Below are 15,371 nucleotides of genomic sequence, written 5' to 3' on the forward strand. Positions count from 1 at the left end.
AATATACATACAGGTAACATTTGTCCTTGTACAACCAGGCATTCCACATAGGTTCCTTCTAGGCTCGTGATGGGGACACAGCTGGACATGAGCGGAGCTTCTGGGAAGCCCTGTGGGTTCCCAGACAGAGCCTTTTCACATGGTCACGGCTTGAGCCGTGTCCTACTCACAAAAAGAGTTGTGTCTCTTAAGTTGTGTCCCTCCGACCCCCATTGCCTGCAAACAAGACCCTATTTGGAAACTACATGCTTGTAGATGTGATCAAGAGAAAGCCGCTAAAGCAGACCATAGTCCTGCGGGACTGTGGGTCGGAGGCAGCCAGGAGAAGCATGCGAGGAGTGCAGAGGCTGGAGTGATGCCAGCCCAAGGATCTCCTGGAACAACCGGAAGAGGCGGCAAGGATCCTCCCTCAGCGGCTCTGGAGGGAACGCAGCCCTGCAGGCCCACACCTGCCCTCCAAAACCTGAGAACACATTGCCATTGTTTGAAGCCATGCAGTTTTGGGCACGTTCCCCATATGTTTCTGTGGTTTTAAGATTTATTTTGGGGCTGGAAACACACGGTTAAGAGCACTTGCTGCTCTTCCATCCACAGGAACCAAGTTCTGGTTGGTCCCAGTACCCACATCAGGCTGCTCACAACTGCCTGTAACTCTAGTTCTAGAGAGTCTCACCCAGGCTCCTGACACACGTGCATGGTACACAAACTCATGCAGGCACACACACACACACACACATGCACATAGATGAATAAAGAAATCTTTTTAAATGTTTGTTTTAAATTATGTGCATGGTGTGTGGAGGTATGTGCACATAAGTGCAGGTGCCATGGAGGCCAGGTGAGGACGCCAGATGGCTACGTCCACACAAGTGTGACCAACCATTGCTTACCGGGCAGCAGCCCAAGGGGGACTGCCAGAAGTTTGGAAGAGGGAGGGATGGCAAGGCCTGAGAAATATATCAAGACACCTGCTGCATAATCGAACAGTGCTGTGCCTGACCCTGTCAGGAGTCCTCCATCAAATGAACAGTGCTGTGCCTGACCCTGTCAGGAGTCCTCCATGCTCCCTGAAACTCAAGGAAGGATGCAAATGAGCAGAGGCAGAGGCCGCTCTTTCCGAGCCTTTGGCCTCTCCCACCGAGGTGGAAAGTGTGGTCAGGCCTTTGATTTGGGACCAGAGACCCCACGCTTAGCCAGGAGCCAGCATGGGCTGCATTCGCCAGCTCTGAGTCTCGGAAGAAGAGGGTGCTTACGCATGAAAAGGCTGTGCAGGTTCAGATGAGGCATTGTCTTGTCTTGAAAATCCCCAGATTTTATTTTGCTAAAGCGTGCAGTTTCTTATGTGTGTGAATGGCACTTAAAATGTGTTTGTAATGGAACTTGATTGTATCCAGCTGCCACCAACTGTTCCTGTGCCACCCAGAAGGCAGCTGGCCGAGTGCCACATTGGGGCGTTTACTTCAGATAGAGGAATTACCGCTCGGGTTCCAGCTTGACTTCACCAAAATGTTTTCAAGTGTGAAAAAGACAAAGGGGTGGGGTGGGGCCCTCCGAAGGCACAGGAAAGCCGAGTAGGTGAGGGAGGCCTTTGAGCCCTGGCTTTGTGTGTGTGTGCTGGTGCTGGGGGAGGGGTTGCCTATTTCCTGAGCGGTCTAAACCATGGTCACAGCCATGTTTCTTCCACTAGCTTTTCTAGTTCACTCATTCAACAAACATTATAAGCTAGGTCCTGGCTAAAGGCCATACCCCAGGTCCCCGACACCATGAACTATTTACCTATAACCACATATGACAATGTCAGAATAACCCATCAAGGTACAGGGGGCGGTACACTTAAAGAGCTTGCTTCTCTATGAACAGAAGGATCACACGCAGGGGGAGACGGCTTTGAGTTCCATCCCCCTGAGCCCACGGAAGAGAGAACTGACTCCCACACAACTGTCCTCTAACCTTCCTGCGTGCACCATGGCATTGTGTCTACCCCCCACAAAACAAAGTTGTAATTCAAAAATAAAAGCCAAATCATGCAAGGTATATTTTAACAATGTCCACTCTTGCTTGGGGTGACAAAGGTTTAGATTCATTTGGAAATAGTCATTAAAGGCTGCAGAGATGGCTCGTGGCTAAGAGCACTGGCGACTCCTTGCTCTTACAGAGGACCAGCACCCGTGTGGAGGCTCACAATTACCAGTAACTCCAGTTCCAGAATATCTGATATCCTCTTCTGGCCTCTGAGTTCCAAGTCAGCCAGGGCTATCTAGTAAGAGCCTGTCCCAAATAAATTAACATAACCAAAAAATATAGCTAAGAAAATAACATTGTTGAAAGTAAAAGTCCCGGGGCTGGAGAGATGGCTCAGAGGTTAAGAGCACTGACTGCTCTTCCAGAGGTCATAAGTTCAATTCCCAGCAACCACATGGTGGCTCACAACCATCTATAATGTGATCTGATGCCCTCTTCTGGCCTGCAGGTGTACATGTAGGCAGAGCACTGTATACATAATAATAAATAAATCTTAAAAAAAAAAAAAAAAAAAAAAAAAAAGTAAAAGTCCCAGGCATCTCATAGCAAGTACATGTTCTGTACCTGGCCGCTGTGAGAAGGTTCCCAGCTGTAGAAGCCACTCTGGTACCTAGAGCCTGGCTGCACTTCTCATGCATATGGGGCTTCTATTGGCAGCAAAGATCAACCTCCTAAAGGAAGGAGAAGAGCACTGAAAGCAAGCAGAGAGGACCCAGAGTGACAATGGTGATGCAGGGTGCCTCTATCCCTGCGTTTTAGAGGAGTAAAACGCAGGGGACATAATGGTAATGCTGACCCCGTTACACCTGGACCTGGATTCCTAGCCTTTCTGAGAGCAAGCCATGATTGTATACCTCAGCCCAGGGCTGGAGAGATAGCTCACTGACTGCTCTTCCAGAGGACCTGGGTTCAATCCCCAGCACCTACATGGCAGTTACAACTGTCTGTAACCCCAAGATCTTCCAAGATCTGACACCAACAGACATACATGTAGGCAAAACACCAAAGCACATAAAATGATAAATTATTTTAAAAAAAAGAAAGAAAGAAAGAAAAGAAAAGAAAGAAAAACCTCAGTCCAGCTGAGCAGCGGTGGTACATGCCTTCAGCCCAGCACTTGGGAGGCAAAAGCAGGTGGACCTCTGAGTTCTAGGGGAAGCTTGGTTTACAGAGTAAGTTCCAGGGCTACACAGAGAAACCTTGTGTTGAAACAAAAACAAACAAACACGTCAGTTGAATCTGACCTCAACCTTGGCAAAACTGGAACCAGTCGCAGGATCTGTCCTTGAGGAAGCGCTGGGCCTAAGTAACTTGCCTCTGGTTGGCGAGCTGGGAAGGAGCTGGTCCCTGACCTAAGGCAGTGAGAACACGTGTTCATGACAGATGTGTGCATGCGTGCAAGAGGACAAAGTGGAGGGTCTCCTGGCCGAAGTCGGAGACCGTAGCCAACTGCAGGAGCAAGCACAGATCAAAGGGGCAGACCATAAACCTGTAAGCAAGATGACCCCACAGAGCCACTCGAGCTATGTGAAATCCATGCGTGCCCACTGGCTCTCCCTGGATGGTGGATGAGAGGAACCCCAGGGGGAGGGCAACGACATGAGATCTTGGGTGAGGGCAACAGAAAGGAGTGAGGCAGGCAGGACATGAAGGGAGCAAGGCCTACCCCTGCATGGAAGACAAAGTGGGAGCCTAGTCCACCCCATAGAGGTACCTCTTCCTGTGGCTGCAGGCCACAGCAGATTTCCAGAGAGGATGAACAACAGTGTCAGTGGCATCAGTTCACCCATGCAGTGGTTAGGAGAGGCAGCTTGACAAGTCTAAAATCACCCAGGAGACACATCTTGGGCATGCCAGTGATGAAGTTTCTAGATTGGGTTTACTGAGGTGAGAAGACCCACTCTGTGGGCGGCACCATTCCATAGGCTGAGGCCCTGGGTTGCAGCGGCATTCATCTCTGCTTCCTGAGGGGAGACACACTGTGACTAGCTGCCTCCGTGCTCTTGCCACCCTGTCAGGCTGGACTGTAAGCTCAGGGAGCCAGAACAAACCCCTTAAGTTGCTTTTGTTGGCACTTTGTCACAAGAAAAGTAATGAATACAGTGTGTGGGTCTCTCTGCCCCTTAGCTCTAGGCTGGAAGCCACCTTGGCCTCCACCCCTCTCCAGGTGCAGACACTGTCAACTCAGGTGTCTAAGAGGCCAGTCAGACTAGGTTAGCCAGTCCTGCCTGCCTAAGTCACCTTTATCACTGCCTGGAGTTATCCCAGGAGCCCAGGCTGACCCCATGTCAACACTCTCACACTGTCCTTCCCTGAGGCTCTTCCGGTAGAACTGGCCACACCCTTCTCCATCCTTGTGATCCCCAGTGGTGGAACCTTTTGCTGTTAGCAAGTCATCAGCTTGGCTTCACACGCATACCAGAGGCAGCCAGGGTTTGGAAAAGTGTCAATAAAAGTGTGGCCCAGTAGTGTCAAACCGCTGCCTGGGCTCCTCTGGTTTGTGGCCAGCAGTGGCCTCATCTCACGCACAGCTTTTAGAAGACCTAAAGCCTAAAGACCTAACAGGAAGCGGCTTCTGCTCTAGCCCCTGTCCAGCCCTGAACTGTAGGTTCAAAGGGCAGCTTTCTTGACTGGACCTCTTTGCTCATGGGTATCTTGGAGGGACCTGTTACCAACTTTCAGGGCAGATGTTCTGCTGAGCAAAACCACAAGTGCCTTCTCACCATGCTGTGGCCGGGGGAGCTGCCGTCACACTGCCACCACTGGGTCAGAAGGGACTATGTTGACGTGAGCCATGTGGTATTGTACTACGCTGTCCTTGGAATGTAACAGGCAGTGTCAGAGCTGAGGCTACTTGCGAAAGACCCTCGGAATCGGCTCAGTCCACAGCTGACACCCCACTGGAGGATGGGTTGAGGAGCATCTCTGGGCTCTTGTCCATCTGTTATGCCCCTCTGTACTTCCCAGAAGGCTCTGCGTGGTTTTGCCATTAACTGCACATGGACTTGGGGGTCTCAGGAGTTGCTGGAGCGTGCCCGCTGTGGGAGGGTTGGCAGAAAGGTGGGAAGTCGTCGTCCATGTTCTATAGGGAAGCCAGGTAAACTGGGCCCCGCGGTTGGATTCTGGTGGGGCTGTCCTACAGCTTGTCATCAGCGTTCTTTGTCTCCACCGTGCCCCACAGCAGACGGTTGACAATGTTCTCCACCAGCATATCGGTCAAACTCAGATCCAAATCCTTGTCCTGCCCTCCTGCCTTCCATGAGGCAATCTCACACCCTGAGTAAAACCAAGAGCAGGCCTCCTTGTGGTGTAACCATGCTCTGCGTCTGCGCTCTCCAGTATTCACTTAATATTACCCCCAAAGTTTACAGAACCAAGAATAAACCTTTAAATCCTTTATTTTAAAAAATATTGTGAGATAAGATCTTAGTACATTGCTCAAAATGGCCCCTAACTCCTAGGCTCAAACAACAGTGTTCCCCAGGCCAGCTGTGGATGGCCGTGATGCCCCCCAGGCCAGCTGTGGATGGCCGTGATGCCCCCCAGGCCAGCTGTGGATGGCCGTGATGCCCCCCAGGCCAGCTGTGGATGGCCGTGATGCCCCCCAGGCCAGCTGTGGATGGCCGTGATGCCCCCCAGGCCAGCTGTGGATGACCAAGATGCTCCCCAGGCCAGCTGTGGATGGCCGTGATGTCCCCCAGGCCAGCTGTGGATGGCCGTGATGCCCCCCAGGCCAGCTGTGGATGGCCGTGGTGGCCCCCAGGCCAGCTGTGGATGGCCGTGGTGGCCCCCAGGCCAGCTGTGGATGGCCACCTCAGAGTATAGCATGAAAACCTGTCCACCTGGCGTGGGGAGGCAGCCTGGCCACAGCGGGACACATCTTTTTAAAAGGAAAAGGAAAAGGAAAAGGTAAAAGTGAAAGGAAAAGGCAGACACAGAAAGGAATCACAAGTAACGCATTACTTTATTGCACCAAGATCGTGGCAATATCTGGGGGCCCCTGAAGAAGTGGACGATATGGGGATCCCTGTACACATACAGATGCAGCCACACAAGGACGAGGGATGAAAACAGGCAGGTGAGCAAGAACGGAAACACCAGGGAGGTGCCCTCTGCACGTGGGCCTGAACCATATCTACTGCCGAGCGCAAAGTTCAAGCTGATTTGATTTTATCCAACAAAATGACCACTCTTAGAAGAGCTTCAGTCATTTATGTCAGTACACGTCACCAAGACCTCATTCTGTCCCTGCTCTTAAGGAAGGAAAGGACTCGCCTGCACTGACAGCAACACACGCCGCGAAGAGTCAGGACGGCAGACAGGGATCGTGACTGCCCAAGAGGCAGTGGCACTCCCCCAAAGAGATTTGACAATGCATAATCTAGTGGACAAAACGAGGAACCGATCTAGAGGAGACAGATCAGTTCTGTGCTGGCAGAGCTATGACTTTTAACTAGAGAATGTCGTAGGAAAAACCGAATGTGCCCAGGAAGCAGCTGCTACAGAAAGGAATGACAACACCTCATGAGAAATGACAATTCTACCCATGGAGGTGCCTGCCTCCCTCCGAGACAACAGGTGAAGGCCACACCACTCCTGGACATGATATCCACAACCCCACCCACACAAACAGATCACATTTGGCTGGCAGACTCAACCAGCAGACCCACCATGAACTACTGCTCCTCCCTTTATTTCCAAAGGGAAGGAAGCAAACAGAAAGGGAACAACCCGCATGGTACCATGACCTTACCTCCATGCTACATACGTAGCAAGTGAGGCCCTGAGCTGGCAGCTGAACAAATGCTACCCATGGAACTGACAAGGCAGCCCACCACACCCCAGAGGCCTGGACTGAAGAGCCAGCCCAGAACAGCCTAGGACTCTGGGGAAAAAGAGATGCACCCACGAGGAAGAAAGTTCTGGTACCTTCCATCTCCCGGGTGCTGTCTTTCCTTGCAGCTTGAGAAGACAGGGAAGGCAATTGTTTCAATTTCAAAGCACTCACAAAATTGAGCAAATGAAGCCAGTGTGTGCATATGAAGGGAACATATTGCTACTGGTAGCCACAGGCCTGGTCAAAAATAAATGTTTTATCATAAGTTGTAAAATATTGGAGAATTCGTCTCTAAATACCGCCACCTTGACAGAGACCCCCAGGTTATGGCAAATGTAGAAGCCCAATGAAGTCTCCTGGACAGGGCGGCAGCCCTGAAGCAGAGGCGCTGGCACACATTTCGGGGCTCTCCCATCACCAGCGGCTGCTGCCATCTACAAGGTGTGGTGCTCTGTCACGAAGATGCGCTCTGGGGTTGGGGGTGGGGACAGTGCAGTCACCAGGGTTCTTCCTTGTTGCAACTGACAGTCAGTCACACAGAGGCCCCTCTGAGAGGAAAGCCACAGGACAGCTCCAGAACAGGCACCGCCAACATGCCACCATCCTGAGTGAAGGACATTACTAAGAGATGCTGGCCTCAGTCCCTTGTCTCTGACAGCCCCAGACCAGAATCGATGCCTAGACCCCAGGGTCCATTAGGAGGATGTCTCCACAGGCCAGGCTTTCTCTTGTGAGGTTCATCATGAAACCACCAGAGGCTCTGAGCTGAAGTGCCAGGGCTACAATGCATCATCTGTGAACAGTGGGACCAGGAACCTCCACCTGGCAGGCTCACAGTGCAGTGTAGTCTGCACAAGGCTACTCCTCAGTCCAAGTGGACAGTCCCAAGGATGTGATATGGCAGCTCTGGGATGCTGTGGCACAGGCACACTGGTCGTCCTGCTGAGAAGAGAGACCATGACAATTCTATTACATCCCCAGATCATTCAAAAGACATAGTCAGTCACACCTACAAATAACTAGTACACACCACAGACATAAGACACATGCACCAAAAGCATATACACCAGACATGCAAGACACCACACACGCACACGCACGCACGCACCACACACACCAGAGAGATACACTACAAACACACACACAAGACAGAACACAAGTATCAAATTATCACAAGCACCATACATACTATGACCACCCATGCCACATACATATTAGGTACACATACCATAGCACACACCAGAAGCACACAAGACAAGCACCACAGATAAATGCTGGGGGATGGTCTTGTGCACTGTTGTGCGAACCAGGCCCGACTGGGCTGCCTGCCTGCCTTGCTGTTGCATGTCCTGTTTTTAGCGGCTTCCGTGTCTGGGCTTATGTTGGTCAGCTAGTCATGGTGACCGCTCTGAGAACGCACCCTGCCCTTCCTTGGGACTTTCCCTCGTGTGCGCAATCACCTCTTGAGGGATTTCATCTGCGAGTGGCATTCCTGTTTTGCTGCCTATAAAAAGGCTCTTTGGATGCTGAATAAAAGCCGCCGCTCTCTTAGCATGAAGGACCTATTATGTGTTAAATCCACAGTCCCTCGGCCTTGACTCAGTACCGAGGTGGCACAGGCGCCACACACTGTGTATTCAGATGCAAGATCTCGTTGCACATGGGCATTATCACTTATTTGAAAAAATTCTGGTCTCAATGTTATTTAAATTACTCCACAATTAACCTACACCCATAATCCCAGCACTCAGGAGGCAGAGGCCAGCCTGGTCTACAAAGCGAGTCTAGGACAACCAAGGCTACACAGAGAAACCTTGTCTTGAAAAACAATCAACAACAATAACAAAAAAAAGTACTCCCCAGTTATCTGAGGCCGGGCGTGGTGGCACAAGTCTTTAATCCCAGTACTCAGGAGGCAGAAGCAGGTGGATCTCTGTGAGTTCGAGGCCAGCCTGGTCTACAAAGCGAGTCCAGGACAGCCAAGATAACACAGAGAAACCCTGTCTCAAAAAACAAACAACGAGCCGGGCGTGGTGGCGCATGCCTTTAATCCCAGCACTCGGGAGGCAGAGGCAGGTGGATCGATGTGAGTTCGAGGCCAGCCTGGTCTACAAAGTGAGTCCAGGATGGCCAAGGCTACACAGAGAAACCCTGTCTCAAAAAACCAAAAAACAAACAAACAAACAAAAAAACAACGAAAGGAAAAAATAAAAGAAAGAAGAAAAAGAAAAGAAAAGAAAAAAATAAAGAAGCGGAAGAGCCAATGACTGGGCGGAGGAGGCAGGAGGTGGGACTTCCATCCCCAGTCTGGGGAGGGGGGAGGAGGGCAGGGTTAGGGACCAGAGGAGGAAGAGAGGCAGGAGGTGGGACTTCCATCCCCAGTCTGGGGAGGGGAGGAGGGCAGGGTTAGGGACCAGAGGAGGAAGAGAGAAGGGAGATAGGAGGAAGAGTCACCTTGAGGACAGAGTCACAGCAGAAGGCCAAGGTGAGACTGAGATGGCAGGTAAAAGGGCAGGTGGCTGGCAGGCAGCCAGACAAGCACATCTGGGTTACAACAGATAAGTATCTGGCCAGTTACAGAGCTGGGGCTTGCTGAAGGAATGTGATGGGGCTCTGTCATTACTTGGGAGCTAGGGCGGGTATTAGAAAGGCCCCACTAATGCCGTAATTCTACAGATAACCACACACACCAACACATACACCAGAAAGTACACATGCTATATGCACGGCACACCAGATACACACACATCAGCCAACACCGAGACAGATATACAATACAGAGGTACACACCAACACACACACACACACACACACACACACACACACACAATATATATAGACATATACCATAGATACATACAGAGCCCATCACTACACACAGCAAGTAGACACCCCCAAGCTGACCTCTAACAATCGCAGCAAGCTCAGCGGCGATGGCTGAGGCTGGTGACCTTAGCAGGATGAGTCGCAGACCAAAAGTTCCGTCTACTCTGAAGCTTCTGGAAGGCATTGAAGTTCCTCTTCTTTTCTCTCTTCAACTTTTTAATTTTCTTTTCCTACAACAAGAATCACAGTGTCACAGTTCCCAGAGAGGACTCCTTCAACACACATGTGGCATGTGCCATGTGCCATGTACTTCACCCTGAGGGAGGTTCCCACCATCCGCACTGTCATGCCTGCCCGCAGCTGCTCTGTGCATGACTGCACTACAAACAGCGGTCAGAGCTCACACGAACCACAGCCACCTGCTGCCCCAAGCCTATGGCCACAATGGCCACCATACCTTCCCTCGATCAAACTCTTCGTCCCAGTTGTCAAGCACAGTGTGGGCCCGGGCCAATCTGCTGTCTTTGATAGCATCCTGACTGACGGCCGAAGGCTCACCATCCCAGGTCAAAACTGCACAAGACACGTTCCGTCAGCACCCCTGGGTCCCAGTCACCCTGCAGACTCTCCTCAGGACTCAGCTACCACCAGGGCCCATCTACTCTAAGAGACAGTCAGAACCCTGAAAGGGAAGGACACATGACCCAAGGGTGTGACCACTGTGTGCTCCCATCCCAACGGCAAACGCCTCTGTAACCTCTCACTTCAAACCTTGTGCTCCAAGCCTGCCAATACTAGGAGCGCTGGCGCCCTGGCCTTCTGCACCGGGGACCAGGCGCCTGCTCAGCTGACCTGGGATTGGGCTCCCCACTTTGTCCTGCTCTTGGGCCTCAGATCTTTTGGATCTGAACAGAATCTGCCTTTGTGCCACAGGTTAAAGCATATTCAACAACTGTTTTTGAGTTTTTAAGCCTGGGCAGTGTAGTGCGCCACACCTCACAGCACACCAGGACCCACCTCCCCGACAACCCAAATAAGGCAGTGCCTCAGAGCCACACCTTTTTTCCCATAAGCCGTATCAGATGAGTCTCGGAGCAACTCCTGGACCACGTCAGCTTCTTTATCTCTGTTCCAAGCAATGAGAGGCGCGTGTCCCAGGCCTGTAACCAGAGAACAGGCTAAAATCAAACCACTGAACAAACAATCACACATCCTGGTAATTGGTGCCAGCAGATGGTCACTTTCTAGTGGTAATCTTACTCCACTGTCCAAGTCAATTTGTGAGAAAATAAAGCAACAAACAGCCAGAACACAGATCCCCTTGCTCGATCTGACACAAAACCAGGACCTTAAAGTTCCCCACAGGCCTGTGCTCTGGAGGCCTGTGCTTGCCCTCCTGGGAAGAACAGGACCTCGGCCGCCCTTTTGTGAGTAGGCCCAGAACGGCGAGCTGCATGGGTGCTAGACTACAGCTCTGTCTGTCAGAGCTCTGGGATTATATACTGTTGCCACCATGTCTTAGGTATCTGTGCCTACTGCTCCTAGTGGCCTGCACTGAGGTAAGCTGCCACCTCTGTGGCTCTTAGCAGGAGTCCTTACCCAAGCGTTCACTGGAAAGATGGCCATTCACACTCAGCTCAGCACCTGGGGTGAGATTGGGCCTCGGGCTCCTCTGGCTCTCTGGGTGCTCCTTTTCTTCCTCCTCCTGCTGTGACTCATGCTTTCTTTTTCTTCTTTTCTTCTTCCTCAGTAACTCTGTTCTGGCCTCAGGCTCACAGTGGTTTGCAGAGGAGCAGCTGAGGGGAGCCAGGGAGGGGCCAGTCAGCCTTCCAGACACACTGCAGGCAAGAGTGTGCTCCCCGAGGCATGACAACTCCACCACACAAGACTGTGAGATAGCTCAGCTATTAAAGGAACTTGGTACCAAGCCTGCTGAGCTGACTTTGATCTCCCTCAAGTTGTCCACTACACATATTCCCTGGTGTGCAAGCGTGCTCACATGCACACACACATGTAACAAATGAACCTCCATAGTGGAAGGAGGGAATTAATGACTACAAATTGTCTTCTGACCTCCACACACGTGCACATACATGTACGTGTACACACACACACACACACACACACACACACACACACACACACACACACACACAAAAAGGGAAAACAAAACAAAACAAAACAAAACAAAAAAAACAAAACAAAACCGGAAACACTTAGAAAAAAAGTAGGGCTGGCTGTTCTTCCAGAGGACCCTGGTTCAATTCCCAGCATCCACGTGGAGGCTCACAATCATTTGTAACTCCAGTTCCAGGAGATCAGACACCCTCACACCAATGTATAGAAGACAAATAAACAAATAAAAACCAGAGCTCCACCTCAACGTGCCTGAGGACCATTTGCAGTGCTGTGTGATGGTGAGTCCTTCCACACTGAGCTGAGGAGTTGGCTGTGCTGTGTGACACTTGTCCATAGTGACACACTCAGCACAACACCAAAGATACTAACTGCTTGGTCCCTCGTGCTCTATGCAGTGCAGGTACACTGCACACATATGCTGCTGCAACCTTACCTAACCACATAGCCTGTCCTAAGCCTTTCTTATGCTGTGATGGAAACTGGCACCCACTGACACGGGGCCACTGCACAGGTCCAGGCCAGCACTAAATAAGCCCACACCACTTGGGAAGGCACAGCACATCCAGCCATGTTCTTACCTGCGCTCCAGCGGGCCCTGGGACTGGGTGGCTTCCTGGTTGAGTCCTTCTGATCTTTTCCTCTTCCTCCTTTTCCTGCTGCTCACATGGTGACTGTCCAGGATGTGACTCACTTGATGGCCATTTATTTGGGGCTCTGTACCCTCTTCCTTCCAGCCCCTGGGACTCCAAGGCTGGCCCTGAGACTGGCTTTCCTGCTGGGGAGCTGTGGCAGCCACTTCCTCCAGACACTTCTTCTTTTTTCTCTTCCTGCGTGCTGATGCAGGTGTGCCCCCGGGGCACTGTGGGAGGTGTGTGTCTATGGCTGGTCTCTGGGGATCTCCATCGGGGGTCTTTTTCCTCTTCCTGGGGAGACTGTGCGGGGCCTCACTGACCTCTGGCAGCCGGCATAACTGGGGCGTGAAGTGTCCGTTGACCTTTGGCGGGGGTGTCCAGGCAGAGGAGCAGCAGCTCTGTGGCTCTGGTGTCCCTAAGGGCTTGGCGCTACTACTGGACAGTGATGCAGAGTGGGGGTTGACAGGATGCTTCAGGAGGGCAGATGGCCGGGGAGCAGGTGCGACAGCCCTGTGACAGTGGGCACAGGGAAAGTTGTCATTCTTCCGCTGACCTCACCCACCTCCCCTCACACCTTAGAGTGTGGTGGGAAACTGGGGCTAGAGACAAGGCCTGTGTGGCTCTGGCTGGACTGGAGCTTGCTACACAGACCAGACTAGCCTGGAACTCAGAGAGATCTGTTTGCTTCTGCTTCCAAGTGCAGGGATTAAAGGTAAGTGCCACCATTCCTGGCTCACCATAGAATTTTTTGTTTTGTTTTTCGAGACAGGGTTTCTCTGTGTAGCCTTGGCTTTGTAGACCAGGCTGGTCTTGAACTTGCAGAGTTCCACCTGCCTCTGTCTCCCTGAGTGCTGGGATTAGTATGCCACCACATTTGGCTCACCATGGAATTTTAAAAGTTACTTTGTCTCTGTAATTCTTAGACACACAAGCACAAATTCCATTGCCCCAGCCCCTGAGACAGGGTTTCTTTGTGTGGTCCTGGATGGCTTGCCCTTGCTCTGTGGACCAGGTCTCGAACTCACAGAGATCAGCCTCCCAAGTGCTGGGATTAAAGGTATGTGCCACCACTACCTGGCTGTTTTTGGTTGGTTTGTTTGTTTTAAATTCATTTATGTTTGAGTGCACTGGATCCCTTTTTTACAGGTGGTCACATGAGGCCGCCATGCGTTGCTGGGAATGGGCCTCTGGCAGAGCAGACACAGGAATGGGCTTCTGGCAGAGCAGACGGTGCTCTTAACCAAGGAGCCACCTCACCAGCTCCAAATTCCAACCTAAAAATCAGAGTTAATAAAAGCAATGCATTTCTGTTTCTTGCTACAGGCATTTAAAATTTTTTTTGTAGTGCTGAAAATTGAACCAAAAACCTTGGGCATGCCAAGGAAGCACAGTGCCACTGGGCTACACTTAGCACAGATCTGAGTATAATAAATCCTAGTTTTGTTTTTTATCCAGACATTGTGGCACACGCCTGCAATCTTAGTGCTTGAGAGGTGGAGGCAAGACAATCAGGCATTCAAGGCCAGCCTTAACTTAGTAAGTTGAAGACCAGCCTGAGCTACATGTCAGCCTGTCTTAAAGCATGTTTAACACGCACAAAGCCCGTGTCCATCCCCGGCACTACATAGAAATGAGTGTGGTGGCACTTGCTTGTGACCCCAGAAGTAGGAAATAGAGGCTAGAGGGTCAGAAGGTCAAGGTCATCCTTGAATGTGCATCAAATCTGAGTCCTGCCTGGGCTACAATGAGCAAACCCAGCCAGGGCTACAAAGGCAAGACCATGTTTCAGAACCAACAACCCCTCCTTCAAAACCAAGTAAACAGTAACAACAAAACCAAAAGCAAAACAAAGCAACCAAGTCCTAATGTCCTAATGTTTCAATTTTTCAACTTGAATGTGTTAAGAGGTGGAATGTCACTAAGCAAAAGTAAAACAGCACAAAACAAAACAACACCCAGATTTATCTTCTACTCTCCGGAACCACAGTGTCCTCATGGGGGCTGAACACACAGGAACAGTAAAACAGGCCAAGCATCATCCTTGGGTGTGGGGGTGCAGACTGGGTACCAAGTCTCACAGAGGCAAATACTGTAAGAGGAGCGTGCCTGTGTGGTCACCTCGAAGGTTTAGCAAGTTCATGGAGACTGTCCTTGCCATCGTCCAAACCAGAACAGACCAGCCACACCACCTGTGCTAGTGTCACTCTAAAGCAGTGTCTGCTAGAGCTTTAAAAAGATTTAAAGTAGCCAGGCATAGCGGCGCACACCTTTAATCCCAGCACTCCAGGAGCTTTGTGAGTTGAGTTCAAGGCTAGCCTGATCTACAAAGTTCCAGGACAGGCAGGGCTGTTAACACAGAAAAACCACGAAGCAAAACAAAACAAAACCCCAAAACCACGTTTACACTGGGGCTGGAAAAATGAGCCCCGTTTCCAGCACCACATGGTGGCTCACATGCACCTGTAACTCCAGTTCTCTTCTTTTGACCTCTGTGGGCACCAGACACACACATGGTGTACAGAGTACATGAAGGCAAAACACACATACACACAGATCTAAGAAATATTAAGACACACTAGTTAGTTTATGCCAAGTGTGGTGGTGCAGAGCTTTAACCCCAGTACTCAGGAGGCAGAGGGAGGAGGATCTCTGAGTCGGAGGCCAACCGAACCTGTAAGTAAGACCCTGTCTCGACGAAAAGCATGACAAGGAAATGAACTCCCCCCAAATGGCTCAACATTGGGGAACCGAACATTTAAGGACAACCCACAATGCTATGCTAGAGACAGGATATACGCTCATACTAGCTGTGGGCAGCAACAGAGATTCACCTTCCCAGGACTCTGGAGACTTGGAGCAGTGCCAGCCACAGAGCCTTCCTCACTCCTGCCTTCTCTTGGCTCTTATATCCCAGC

The 15,371-nt window shown here is 51.0% G+C and overlaps 1 protein-coding gene across 1 annotated transcript in view; it reads right to left on the minus strand.

Moving 5' to 3' along the window:
* Positions 1-7,540: 7,540 nt before the first annotated feature.
* Positions 7,541-15,371, minus strand: part of Usp36 (ubiquitin specific peptidase 36) — a 28,552-nt gene continuing 20,721 nt past the window's right edge. Inside the window, exons 15-20 of the mRNA XM_051159150.1 lie at positions 12,403-12,966; positions 11,285-11,481; positions 10,744-10,845; positions 10,143-10,258; positions 9,764-9,915; positions 7,541-7,798 (exon numbers count right to left, since the gene is read on the minus strand). Of these exons, the coding sequence (XP_051015107.1) occupies positions 9,784-9,915; positions 10,143-10,258; positions 10,744-10,845; positions 11,285-11,481; positions 12,403-12,966 (1,111 nt within the window). The 3' untranslated portion in view covers positions 7,541-7,798; positions 9,764-9,783. The remainder of the gene's footprint in view (positions 7,799-9,763; positions 9,916-10,142; positions 10,259-10,743; positions 10,846-11,284; positions 11,482-12,402; positions 12,967-15,371) is intronic.

The sequence above is a fragment of the Acomys russatus genome, chromosome 16 (genome assembly GCF_903995435.1).
Source record: "Acomys russatus chromosome 16, mAcoRus1.1, whole genome shotgun sequence".
Classification (NCBI taxonomy): domain Eukaryota; kingdom Metazoa; phylum Chordata; class Mammalia; order Rodentia; family Muridae; genus Acomys; species Acomys russatus.